We start from the raw sequence: 13,338 nt of genomic DNA, 5'->3' as shown, positions 1-13,338 counted from the left end.
CCAGCTGTTTTAACTGACTTAATTTAAATATCTTAGATATGATTCTCCAAGAGCTAATACAGTTAAGAAAAATGTATGCCAAAGGGCATAATGAAAACTCTATTTTATACATCACCCAAAAAATATTACCTAGACTCTTTTGCTAAAACACAACAAGGGGAGAAGAACAAAGCAATCAATTACAAAAAAGATTAGGATGAAGCAAGTCACCTTCATAGTTTAAGCAGTCCATTCTTCACTGCATCTCTCCTTAAAGGGAAATCTCCTTTGTCTAGTGCAGCCTGTCTTTTTTTTTTAATTAGATATTTTCTTCATTTACATTTCAAATGCTATCCCAAAAGTCCCCTATACCCCCCCCCCCCCAGGCCTGCTCCCCAACCCACACACTCCCACTTCTTGGCCCTGGCTTTACCTGTACTAAGGCATATAAAGTTTGTTAGACCAAAGGGCCTCTCTTTCCAGTGATGGCCAACTACGCCATCTTCTGCTACCTATGCAGTTAGAGACATAGGTTCTGGGGGTACTGATTAGTTGATATTGTTGTTCCAGGCTGTCTTGTTGTAATGGTAGTATTTGTCACTTTAAGTGTCGACCATTAATACAAAAACAACTCAAAGTGTATGGGAAGAAGCCCACTTCTCAAAGCTAAATCGCAATGACTTTCTGAGGAATGAATCTGTGATGATTGAGTATATGCCACAAAGCGAGTAAAGGGCTCTAACTTACAGTTCTGCTTTGTTTTCTTTTCCCCTAAGAGAACATGGAGCACAATAGCTTGCTAACGCCTAAAAGGAGGTTGAGAGCTACCAGCGTCTTAATGCCAGAAAACAAAAACCACAAGGGCCTTTTCCAATTAAGTGTACGGAACTGGTACAGGTGAAGTGGAGGCATTGGTGCGTCCAGAAGCCTAGGCTCCAGCGATTTAAAAGGCCTCCTGCTGGGATCGTCCAGGTTAGGCCACTTTAAATGCTAACTCGGGAGACCAATTATAGCAAAGGCTTTCTTTCCATCATTCCCAAGGCAGCTGTCAAAACTCTTCAAGCTCTGCTCCTTTTTTCACACTCTGACATTTAACAATGTGGGGACCAAGCCAATTCTGCTCGATTTAGTGTGACACAAGGACGCCGTGAATCTTGGCAGATCCGCGCTCACTTCTCGGTTGGGAAATTTGATGGAGAATGCATACGTACGGTCGTCTGTTTCCTACCCTCTGGGCACGCAGACAACAAAGTGGGACGAATCTCAGAGCTTGTCCAAGTACGACAGAGAGCACGTACAGGCGAACACGCGGTTCGGTCCCGCGCGGAGCGGAGACTGGGCGCCTCACCGACCGCCTCGCCTGAGAGGGCTCGCCCCTCTCCTCCCGGCTAGCGGCCTGTCCGGCCCCGGGGGAAGGAGAGAGCCAGCGGGGTGGGGACAGGCAGTACCTGGGGATTTTACACTTTTTGAGGCCCGCGTCTTCCGCGACCGCCGCTGCCACTCCGGGAGCTTTTCTCTTCTTCTTCACTGGCATCTTCCGCCTTCCCCGGCAAGGTAGACAGGGCGGCCGGGGAGGGGTATCGCGCTCCGCCGCAGGCCCCGCAGCGCCGGCTCCCGCCTGCCGGGGACCGCAGCGGAGGCCCGAGGCGCGACCCCGCCCCGGGTCTCCTCTTTAGGGGCGGTTCCGGGCAGCGCAGCGCTAAGGCCGGCGGTGTCGCGGCTCGGGCTTTTCCAGGAGCAGCGAACGCCGACAGCGCGGCACCTACAGTAGCAGCGAAGAGCAGGCGGCTTAGCCTGACCCGGAAGCGGATGGCTCTGGACCGGAAGTGACGTAGAAAGGAAGCTCGCAGGGCCTGGAGCGGTCTCTCTACTTTGGGATTTTTTGTCTCTGCAGGTGGAGCCTGAATCTCCGGAGATTTTCTGGCGGGTTTCCAGCGGGAAGTCCTTTCTAGAAATCATAAACGCTCCACAGCTGGCGAGCGAAGTAATCTGGTGAGGAGCCATGCGTGAGTGTGCCCACTCCTGACGTGCAACCGCTCCAGTTTTTTCGGGTGTTCTTGGTGGGCCTGAGATCAACTTCTCGCGCTCCTTGTCCTTTTCTCCCTCATGCTCAGGGTCAGTTTATGGCTTCCTCCTGTGCTGAGGCAACGCCTCCATGTTTTACTTCTGAGGAACTCTCCTCTTGGATAAGAGACTGGGAAACGGACTGACTTATTACAGAGGATTTGGGGAACTGTTCTAATGGGCTGCTCTCAAGAAACAGTAATCACGTCACTTCTAATGGAAATACTGCTTATAAGAAAGGTTTGCTAGGTAAAATTATCTCATAGAAGATTCTTAGTGAATGAAGTCCATGTTTGTAACCCAACTGTGACAGAAGACTGTTTCTTTAAATTCTATCCCTGTGGTTCTGTGACTGCATCGTGGGACCCTAATCTAGTCAAGGAGAAAGAAAAAAACCGGTTGTTGTAATGAGTCCTGGATACATAATATGCCCTGGAATTCACAAGTTTCCTGAGAGAGGACACTTCAATGTTTGGTGCATATAGTTAATGTTTTTTTAACAGTGAACATAATGTTCAAACCTATAACCCATTCGACTCTATTATAAACAATGCACGAAACATTGTTTTTACATGAAAATTATAAAATGTAAGCTCTAAAACAGAACTCCCTACAGGAAGTAGACAACTGAAAGATGAAGGGTTTTTTTTTTGTTTGTTTGTTTTATATATGTATTTATTGTGGGGGCACTTGTGTGCCAGTGCTGGGATGACAACTTGAAAGTTCATTTTCTCCATCAATCTTGTCACTCTTGAGGTGGAACTCAGGTTGTGAGACTTGGGAAGGGACATTATGTCTGTGTACAGAAAAGCACCTAGTTATGTGATTTAATTTTTTCTGCTGCTCGTGATAGTTCTTGATTTTCTATATAGTAAATAATGAGAAGCTATGAGGGTGCTGAGTTCTTTGTTATGTGGTCTAATTTTCTTTGACTAAGTCACAAGAAGGAAAGGAAAGGAAGTAGTATTAAAACAAAAGGGTATTCTGGTTTAGATCCTAAGGTACTCATCAACTTTATGAAGAAAAATCTTAAAAATGCATTTTAGCCGTCTGTTAGTAGAGTGGCACAACATAAACAGATTAAGCACACAAGGCTGAAACAGGTCTATTCATTTGACAGTTTGATGATTTGCATATTTCTTAGGTTTAAGGATTGTAGAATGAAGAAATGGAAAACAGAACTTTTAAAATAGTTATATCTGAATTAATGTAGCCAAAAATAGTCCCAGAGATGTGCTAAGTATATATATATATATATATATATATATATATATATATTCATATTCAGTATAGTTTATATTTTTCCTTACAGCTTTAAAAATAGGACTTTTCTACACTTGTCAAAAATAAGCAAGCACTGGAGGCACAAAAGAATTTATGGGTTGCCCATGTGATTGTTGTACTGAATCCATTTGTTTTCCTTTCCAAAAGTTACTGTTGTTTTTTCAAACACTGTAAGTCAAAATTTTATGAGTTATTTCCATAACCATAAACCCAGAGAATTAGTTGTCAAATCAGGACTTTGTTTTTGACATTTCAAGACAGCACTCAGGAACTAATATTGAAGAGCAATACAGAGATACACACTAGGTAACACCTGCTCCTTGTTCTACTCATCCTATAGCAGTGTACTGGACCACAGCCATTGTATTGGCCTTGTGACTGGATTTCTGTGGGGCAGACTGACATTGAGTGTCATCATCACAATGATACCTATGAAATGATAACAGTGAATCCTGTGCTAGTGGTTAAAGGTTCTTTCCTGAATTGATATATCATTCCTGTTCAAGTCCTGAGACTACCTGAAGTCCCTAGTAAAGAAATGTATTATATAGAACCAAGCAGAGAGCAGCACTGCTGCAATATGATATTTTACTGAATTTTGCTCAAGGTGTTGAGAAAAATGTGTTCATAGAACAGATTTAAAGGGACAATAAGGAAAAAACTCAGGAGTGGTGGTATATGACTTCATTCACCCCAGGTTGGACACCAATGACAGATCAAAGACACAGTTCCACCCAAGTCTAGCTTAATGAGCCAAAGGGTTTATTGAAGTCACTTATAGAACATAGGTGACCGAAAGGACTGTTCCACAGCTGCTTTCCTTGTAGGCAAGAGCCACCTCACCCCAGCAGCGTCGGGTTCCCTATGTAGCCTGGGAGAGGCTTGTGAGTGGTAAATTTCCTGGGCTTCCTGGGGCTTGTAACTCTCACTCTTCCTCAGAGGAGGAAGTGTTTCAATTCAGAGGAAAGAACTACATAATAACTGTTTGCTTCTTAAACTGACAATGTGCCAGATGGAAATTTCCAAGTTCAGTTGTAGTTTCTCACAAGTCTACAATTTCTCACCCTTTCCTCTCAATGGCTTCTAAAACAGCTGTGGAGTCTGTCATCCCAGTTCTTGGGAAGTGAAGAAGGGAGACTGAAGCTTAAAGCCAGCCAATGATACTTTGGGAGACCATGTTGTGTTGCTGTGGGTTTTTTGGTTTTTTTTTTTGTTTGTTTGTTTTTTCTTTCAAGGAGGGAGGAGGAAAGCTAACGAGAAACTTACAAGGCAGGTAATCAGAAGACTTCCAGGGGCTGTGTGCAAGTTGTTCAGGAGCTCCAGGGATGCAGCTTATGGAAGCCATCAACAATGCCATTGAGTAACCTTTGTTCCTGCAAGTGACCTGTCATCCACTATTGGTTCACCAAGATGGAGTTGGTTCTTCAGTCTGTTAATCAGTGCTTTATTTGGGTTTATGGATTGTTGTTCACATCTCTTCCAGAAAAGTTACCCATTAGACTGTCTTAAAAATCAACAAAACAAAACAGGAGACTATTTACTACAACCACTGCCACTATTACCACCAAACACATATTGGCTCACAAATTCTATGAATGAACTATACTAATATAATGCAGGAATAATCAGAGAAATGGTTTGGGAATGACAATTTTAATCATTTTAGTTTTCCTAAAAACATAAATTTTATTTCATTTAAAAACGTATACATTATTTATTTGTCTGCCATGGCATATATGTGGAGATCAGAAGGTAGTGTGGGGGAGTTGGTTCTTTCTAACTTTCCTACTATGTGTGTTCTAGGAATTGAACTCAGTTTGGCAGTTTTGGTGGCACCTTTATCTGCTGAGCTATCTCAATGGCCATTAAAAAAAATCTAATGTCATTTTTAAAGTTCCTGTGAACATTAGAAAAAATGAAATTTATAAAACAGTGAAGTACAAGAAGAAAGAGTGGTAAGAATTACATATTTTTGGAAAGATTATAGCTCCTAAAATTCTGAATTTGAGGCTTTGGTTAGAAAGTTAGGGCTTGCACATCAGTTAACCATTGACTCAGAACATTCAGTATGAAACCAAGAGGAGCAGAGCCAGATTGCTTACAGGAATGATAACTGCATTGCAGTAGGTTCAGTGAACGTATTTCCTAATGTTATAAAATCTCAGATTTCTGACTAGATTAAGCATTTCAGTAATGAAAGATGCCAAGCTGATGGCTGAGAAGTGAGCACGGAAACATAGCCTCTTTTCCTTTAAATTTATTCTTAGCTACTTGAATGAGTAAGTTGATAGGGAAACTATCTTGATGTTCAATTTTCATAGCAGTAGGGTGTGATGTCAGACAGTTATTTTATCACATAATCCCCCCCCCCCCAACCTCCACAAAAAAGATGCTAGGCTATGAAGCAGAATGCTCTACTTTGGTTGCATGTTATTCAATGGTAATTATGCATAAATAAAAATGGATTTAGAAATAAAGACCCAAAATAACCACTTTGTGAACCTTTTTATTTGCTAGAGTATAATGAAGCTTTGGCACTTTACATCAGTGACTACGCATTTTAAAAGGGGCATTAAAACTTACATTGTTTTCAAGTAAAAAGTAAGCTAGATCATGCTTGCAGTTAAAAGTAACTGCTGTTGAGGCCTCTCAAAGTATTCAGCATCAGAGAAGGAAAATGAATTAGTATGTTTTGAAATTTCTTTCTAAAAGCCTTAACACACTATATGTTGTTGTTGTTGTGTGTATGTATGTAAAGACATGGAAAAAAAGAATGTGTAGGGGTTAATACACCCTTTCCACTGGGAGTTCCAGGGACTAAACTCTGGTCGTACATTTATGCACCAAGATATCTTACTAGTACAACACTATTTTTGCCATCATACTTCATTATCCTAAAAAGCACAATTAAAATTAAAAATTAACAGTCTTTATCTGGAAAGGTGTTTTGCAGTAAGTCGGTGTATGCACAAGAATTCTTTAAGCCAGCACAATGGAACTTTACACCCAAGACATTGGAGCCTGATACCTCACATGAGTTAGTGAATGGCTTAGGCAAAAGGCATTGTGCTGGGTGGACATGCTGGCTGGATAAGCAGCAGGAGGTTATACCAGAGCAGCAAAGCAGCTCAAAGTTGAGTAGCTTAAGAAAACACATTTCTTGTTCCCATGACTGTCAAAGGACTTCTGGGGGCTGTACTCTTTCCTTTCAGAGCAGCTACTGTCTGGAATATCAGTAGTTCCTGCCTGTGGCAGAAGAACAGAGGACTTCATTTGCCCACTCCATGAAGACCTTTCCTCTTTATTCTGAAAGACATCAGGTGTAGCAGTTATTAGGCTATCTCATATGTGCTATAGCTTCCCTCATTTCATAAACAAAGTGTGATTACTTGTCCATTTACAGGTGGACATGGTCATTGCCTGGTCAATAAAACATGGGAAAGAGGTATGTAGACCTGTAGGGTGGCATGGTCAGTTTTTTTTTTTTTCTTTTTAAATTATCTTTTTTGCTATTTTGCTTCTCATTTTGAGACAAAGTCTCACTCTGCAAGTTACTCTGAAACTTAATGTATAACCTAGGCCAGCCTCAAACTCAGTGATTCTCCCAATTAACCCTCCTAAGTACTAATATTACTGCAGTGAGCCACCACAGCCAGCTCAATAAAAACATGGAGTCTTAGGATCATCCTGTACCTAGTGGCCTGCCCATTCAATGGCTGGAACCCCATCTCACATTTCCTTGATTCCTTTTGAGCATTTTCATTTATTTACTTTTGTAATTGAGAACAGTTGAACTTCCTCTTTTCCTACTCTCAGATCTTAAGGTTCACAGAGACAGAAGGGCTGTTTTTCCAATTCTGAAAGACCGTAGTTTAGGAGACACTGGTTATTGAGTGCAAATTTAAAAACAAAACGACATACACAAAATCCAAAACAACAAAAAGCCCCAAACTAATTTAAAAAAAATATATTTTAGAATGGCAGTTTAAATCAGTGCGTACAGATGAAAGGCTAAACCTGATACTTGATTGTGTGCAGTGAAAAAACTAGAGTTGAGCATCAGAAGGAAAGATGCACGGATAGAAGTGCTCTCAGCACGTCCAATCCATGAGTGCAGAAATCAGCCTGCAGGCTCCAGAAATCCTACTTTGGGTGCGCACTCAGCGGGAAGTGATTGCAAGAGACGGAGTTGAGTCTGATGGATTTTGGGAGTAACGATCAGTTTAGTAGTTTCCAATGAGGCAAATGATGAAGCCTCTTGTCCTCATCTGTGATTTTTCTCAGTGTCTCTAGTTAGTATTAAACTAATCCATCATTTTGTTTATTTTGGCTATTTAGAAATTTGCAGAGGCTGGAGAGATGACTCAGCAGTTAAGACCACTGGCTGCTTTTCCAGACAACCCAGATTCGATTCCCAGCACCCACATGACATCTCACACATGTCCATAATTACAGTTTTAGGGGATCTGGCAAAATACCAATGCACATGAAATATTATAAATAAGTCATTAAAACATTACTGTGGTAGGGTAATTGTGGCAGACAACCACAAGTAATAGTTTAGCATCCCTGCATTTGGATTGCATTATAAATCTTCATCCCTTATCCCCCCAATAACAAACTTGACAGCTCATCTCCTTTACCTGCATGCACACTCCCCAGTCTATAATGCTTCTAGCAACCTCAATCCTGCATCTGGCTACACATACACTGCTCTCTGGATAAAGGTAAACTTGTGCACTTCTAAAATATCATACAGGCAGTTTCCATTCAAATAGACTCCCAATATATCCAGGTACAAAGAATAGAGGGCCTAACTAGCCTGAACTGGCTTTGGTATGCTCTGTTAATGTCTAGGAACAATCTCCTATTTACATTCCTATGCCTATGCCATTGGGCATGCATATGATTAGAATTTGATGCCTTGTGGGAAGGGACATGCCTTGGAAAATAACGATGCCTGAATATATTAATCAAAAATAGAAATGAAGCCAAAACATGAACCTTAATAAACAAAGTTCTTCTACTAAACCCCATACAGAGAAGCCCTAAAGAACGATCTCTGTGTGTGATCAGAGTTGTGGCCCAATCGGCAGTCTTAACAGTGTTATCAGTCTCTTACTTGGCTGCTTTGTGGACCTTTCTTTGGGCATCCTTATTTTAACTTCTTTGGATAAAAGACCAAGAACCTAGAAACACCTGACAAATAGTAACATATGACTTAAAGTTTTACTAAAATTACTAAAACCAACAAAGACAAACCCAACGGTAGTAAGTTAAGCGACCCTGGAAGGAGCAGATAGCTTGAAAGAATAAAGAAATACAGAACTTTCTAACAAGTTGTTTGCTTCCTTGTTTTGATTTATTTACTTTATATGTATTTATTTTATGTGTATGTGTTTTGCCTGCTTGTATGTATGGGCAAAGTTCAGAAGAGGGCGGAGCGTCATCCCCTCCCCTAAGTGGGGATAGGAAAGCTTAGACACCTCATGTATGCGGGGAACTAAAAAGAGCAAAAAGTGCTCTTAATCGCTGATGTACCTCTCCAGCTCCACTGACTGTGACACTGGGTGTCCTTATGTACCCAAGGCTGCCCTCTAACTCTCAGGATTCTAATGTTTCAGCATCCTGGATACTCTGGCTACCGTCGTAGACCATCATGCTTGGATAAATGGTGATTTTTAAATAGTAATAATCTCTTTTAAAGGCTTACTGCAACTTTGTTGTAAACTCCTAACTCCCCATTTCACAGATGTCGACCCTGATACTTGATTGTGGTTTGCACGAGAAGTGGAAACAGGAGAGCTCAGCATCAGAATGGAAGATGTAGGGATAGAAGGAGCTCGCAGCACATCCAATCGATGAGTGCAGGAATCCTCAGCCTACCTTGCAGGCCTCAGATGTCCTACTTCCGGTGCGCGCTCAGTAGGCGTGAAGCGGTCGCCATAGCGACGGAGCTTGGCAACTGCTGAGTGTAGTGGTGAAGGCACTGAACCTCTCCAGGTCCCTTTCTGTCTCCGCGGCCATGGCGGGAAGCCTCGGAGATGTCCGCAAACTCTTTCTTTTTACGACCACCCAGAATTACTTCGGGCTGAGACCGGAGCTCTGGGATCAGCCTCCGTTGAGCAACTGCCCGGAGGTGAACAACTTCTTGGACGACGGGAACCAGATGCTACTTCGGGTGCAGCGGTCCGAAGCTGGGCTGGCCTTTTCCAACACGGTAAGGCGATGGCGCGGCCTCCCCTGTCCCTCGTGCCCAGGTCGGGCCTCGGCTCCCTTCCCTCAGGTCCCAGGTCCTCATGCTAGGCAAGCCTTGCCCAGGAGCCCTGGGGCTCAAGTTGTTCCTGCCTTCGTATAGTAGGAGTTTCCCTGTCCACACATCCAAATAGGAACGAGCCGTAGGCACCTCAGCTCTTTCTTTTCAGACAGCCTGGTTCTTCCAGGCTGGCCTCCCAATTCTGAGCCTTTAGCAATTTGACTGCATAACTGTTTAAGACATCTGTATTCTCAGCTTCCTTTGAACTGGAGCGTGGCCAGTGTAGTGTGAACACAACTAATATGTTACATAACTGAGTGTACTTATGTTTTCAAACTTGATAAACGCTAGTCCTTGAATTTCACATAATTTTCATCCTCGTCAAAGATGACAATTTTACAGTAAAATGTCTGCCTCTTTCCTGTGACAAATTATTTTAAAAATTAGGATAAAAGTGCCATAAAACGTCTCTAAAGAGAGTAAGGTTTATAAGTCTTTAATTTATTGGCTTTCTGGAAAAAGGAAAAAGGAAAAAAATCTGTTGAGCGTTATACTTTTTGGTTAATAAATTGATTACTATAAATTGACATCTTTAGTATTGATTTAGTACATTCCCGTGAAGTCAGTTTATTTCACCTTTTGGTTATTTATTTACGTTTGATACAGTCTAGCTTCCTAGTCCAGATTGTTATTGACCATGTCATCCTTTGGTCTGATCCTCCCCAGTGCTGAGAAAACAGCCATGCACAGCAAACCCAGCTTGTGTACCATTTCTAATACTAAGTTGATGTTCAAACTCTACAATTTTGGCTACAGTAAAGATAATCTTAGGAGATAGACTCATTCATTTTGGCAGTTTTAAATGCATGTGCAAATTTAAAGGCACCTTTAAAAAATTTAAAATGCCCCCCTGTAGGTGACAAGGTATGTATGTATGTATGTATGTATGTCTATACATGCATACACACTTTGGGGCAGTAGGGAAGTACACATGTATGAGGGGGCTTCAGTCTTAATCTGCAGGATTACTGAGTCGGATTCAGTAGGAAAGTTAGCTGGGAGTGTCAGCAATACATAGGGTTTTATGCCCACAAATATTTACTAGTGTAGCTTTATGATAATCATATATTAAGCAGGAATTAGTTTTTAGCCAGGCAGTCACTGAGAATCAGAAGTGGATGGTTTGAATATATTGCCTTTAACTATTTTCATCCAAGCAGGTAGTGATTCGACAGCATGTCAAATATAACATCTCTTTCTTTCAAATTCTTAGTTTTATGAAGAAGACATAGCATCTTTTGTTTATCACTTTAGATTGATTTTGATGACGCAAAAGACAAAGTGCTGGTGTTTTTCAAGCTCCGACCAGAAGTAATTACAGATGGCAATCTGCATAACAACATTCTGGTTTCTTCTATGCTGGAATCACCTATCAACTCCCTTTACCAAGCAGTACGACAGGTGTTTGCACCCATGTTGCTGAAGGTGGGTGCGGTGCTTGTGGATTTATATGGGTATTTGGTCGATAAGGAAACAGATATACGTATTATTGTATTTACTCTTTAATCCATTTTAGTTCATTTATTGAAAAAATTTATGGTGTTGATGATTGTGTCAAACTTCTGTTACTTTAAGCTTTGTTGAATAATGGATAAAGTTACGAAATACAACTTATATCAACTTAAATAGCTGTACTAAATAACTTTTAGAAAATTTTAACTGTTGAAATGAAAGTTGAAGCAGACTTTCAATGAAGTAGAGATGTGTGGACTTAGTTTCTAGACTGCTTTTAAAGCAAGCTTGACTGGCAGTGCTTGGACCAATGGCTGCTCTTGTCTGTCTTTTATTTAGGACCAGGAATGGAGCAGAAACTTTGATCCTAAACTTCAGAATCTTTTGAGTGAACTAGAAGCTGGATTGGGTATAGTCCTACGAAAATCAGATACTAACTTACCCAAGCTGAAACTTAAGGAAGACGATACTAGAGGTATATGGCAATAGATGGTAGTTTATTTCCAGAGCCCAGTGTCTGTGTGTGTGTGTGTGTGTTGGATCCATATTTGTGGTTCTCAAAATAATTTTATAATGTAATCAATTCAAGAGGAGGGACCCTCAATTGAGAAAATGCCTCCATAAGATTAGGCTTTAGGCAAGCCATTTTAATTAGTAAATGATGGGGGAGGGGAAGGTCCCAGCCCATCATTGATGGTGCCATCCCTGAGGTCTTGGGTTCTTTAAGGAAGCAGGTTGAACAGCCATGAGGAGTAGGCCAGTAAAGCAACACTCCTCCATGGCCTCTGCTTCAGCTCCTGCCCTGTTCTAGTTCCTATCATGACTTCTTAATGAACCAAAGAAACCCTTTCATTCCCAAGTTTTTTTGGTTATGGTGTTTCATTACAGCAGTAGTGAAGTAGTGTCTTAACTAGGACACCATCTTTAGTGAGCTCAAAGTGATACTTTATACTTAAAGTGATCATTTCATTAATACATTAGCAAATAGCTGTATTTCTTTGCAGATTTTTTTTTTTCTGTGTTTCTGGATCTTCTATGAATATAACCTTTTAAAGAATGAATAGATTTTCTGGGTTTGGAGAAGAAAATGTTCTTTTTAGCACTGGATAGTTTATAGAAATTGAAAATACAGTGATTGTCATATAACAGGTGCCTTGAATGCAACTCACCCAACCAGCACTTTCTCTGTGAAGAACATCAAGCTGTCTTGTGCTTGTATTCTTGGCACTGTGCTTTAAGATCAGTTTAAAGTGTAAGCATGGAAAAACTGTGGTGCCAAGCAAAGCACAGAAGGGGCATAGTTTACAACACAAGAAAGGAAACCAGTGGGCAAAGCACGGCTTTGACTTCACCTTGGAACAGGTCTTCAGATATCTCAGGTCTTACTGCCTTCCAACAGAATATGGGAATAATGAAGATGACTGGCTGTGTACCCTGTGAAGATAATAGACTATGTATCTTATAATTCATGTGAAGATAATAGGAAATTTATATTTTATTTGATACTATTTATAATTTTATTGTGGGAATAGATAAATTCCTACTTAAGACTGAAATGAAATGTATAACATACAAATAATATTGAAAAATATTGGAAGCACAAATTGCATTTTGCTCAATCAAGTAGATGCTTTTTAAAACTTAACCCTAATGAATAGTACTCAGCATATGATTAAGCACACAGAAATTATCTAGTTCATTGGGATATTTAAAAGTGAATTTAACAATAAAACTCTTTTGCTTATACTTTCAAATTAAGTTAAAAACAGTCATTGATTATAAATCTTTTTGTTTTTGTTTTTGTTTTTTGAGACAGGGTTTCTCTGTGTAGCCCTGGCTGTCCTGGAACTCACTCTGTAGACCAGGCTGGCCTCGAACTCAGAAATCTGCCTGCCTCTGCCTCCCAAGTGCTGGGATTAAAGACGTGAGCCACCACTTCCTGGCATATAATTTCTTTTCATTTGATGGAATTTACAAGCAAAATGGTATTAGGGTCAGATTTAGGGATCATTGTGTGGGACCAAGTTCACAGACTGAATGATAGCCTGTTAAGAATGGTTTACAAAAGCAGGTAGGCATCACCTAACATCAGACTCAGAAAATTGGACCTGAACTGTAAAGTAGGGGCAGTTAGTGTTTCTAACAGACTTAAGTGAGACTTTACTGCTGATAGGGCTCCTAGGGTCGTTTTCTGTCCATCGTCTGGACCAGACCTAACCCAGCAGATGAAGCAAGCCCTGTTA

At 40.9% G+C, this 13,338-nt stretch overlaps 2 protein-coding genes across 16 annotated transcripts in view; one reads left to right on the top strand and one right to left on the bottom strand.

Moving 5' to 3' along the window:
* Dcun1d5 (DCN1, defective in cullin neddylation 1, domain containing 5 (S. cerevisiae)) overlaps positions 1-9,720 on the bottom strand; it is a 44,291-nt gene extending 34,571 nt beyond the window's left edge. For 2 of the 7 annotated variants that reach the window (XM_030244710.1, XM_030244709.1), the window contains exon 1: positions 1,191-8,005. In XM_030244710.1, coding sequence (XP_030100570.1) covers positions 1,191-1,513 — 323 coding nt within the window. In that variant the 5' untranslated portion in view covers positions 1,514-8,005. Of the gene's footprint in view, positions 1-1,190; positions 8,006-9,213 lie in introns of those variants that run through there. The other 5 variants (NM_029775.3, NM_001357483.1, NM_001357484.1 and 2 more) reach the window with 4 other exon arrangements.
* Dync2h1 (dynein cytoplasmic 2 heavy chain 1) overlaps positions 8,004-13,338 on the top strand; it is a 249,757-nt gene continuing 244,422 nt past the window's right edge. For 3 of the 9 annotated variants that reach the window (XR_003947762.1, XR_001778791.2, XM_030244010.1), the window contains exons 1-4: positions 8,004-9,001; positions 9,080-9,547; positions 10,898-11,068; positions 11,435-11,570. Coding sequence is in view for 7 of the 9 variants with exons in the window: in XM_030244010.1 (XP_030099870.1) it covers positions 9,353-9,547; positions 10,898-11,068; positions 11,435-11,570 (502 nt within the window). In the remaining 2 variants the exon portion in view is untranslated. Of the gene's footprint in view, positions 9,002-9,059; positions 9,548-10,897; positions 11,069-11,434; positions 11,571-13,338 lie in introns of those variants that run through there. The other 6 variants (XM_006509827.4, XM_030244008.1, NM_029851.3 and 3 more) reach the window with 4 other exon arrangements.

This window comes from Mus musculus, chromosome 9 (genome assembly GCF_000001635.26).
Source record: "Mus musculus strain C57BL/6J chromosome 9, GRCm38.p6 C57BL/6J".
In the NCBI taxonomy this organism is placed as follows: domain Eukaryota; kingdom Metazoa; phylum Chordata; class Mammalia; order Rodentia; family Muridae; genus Mus; species Mus musculus.
This window is presented reverse-complemented; position numbering and strand designations above follow the sequence as displayed.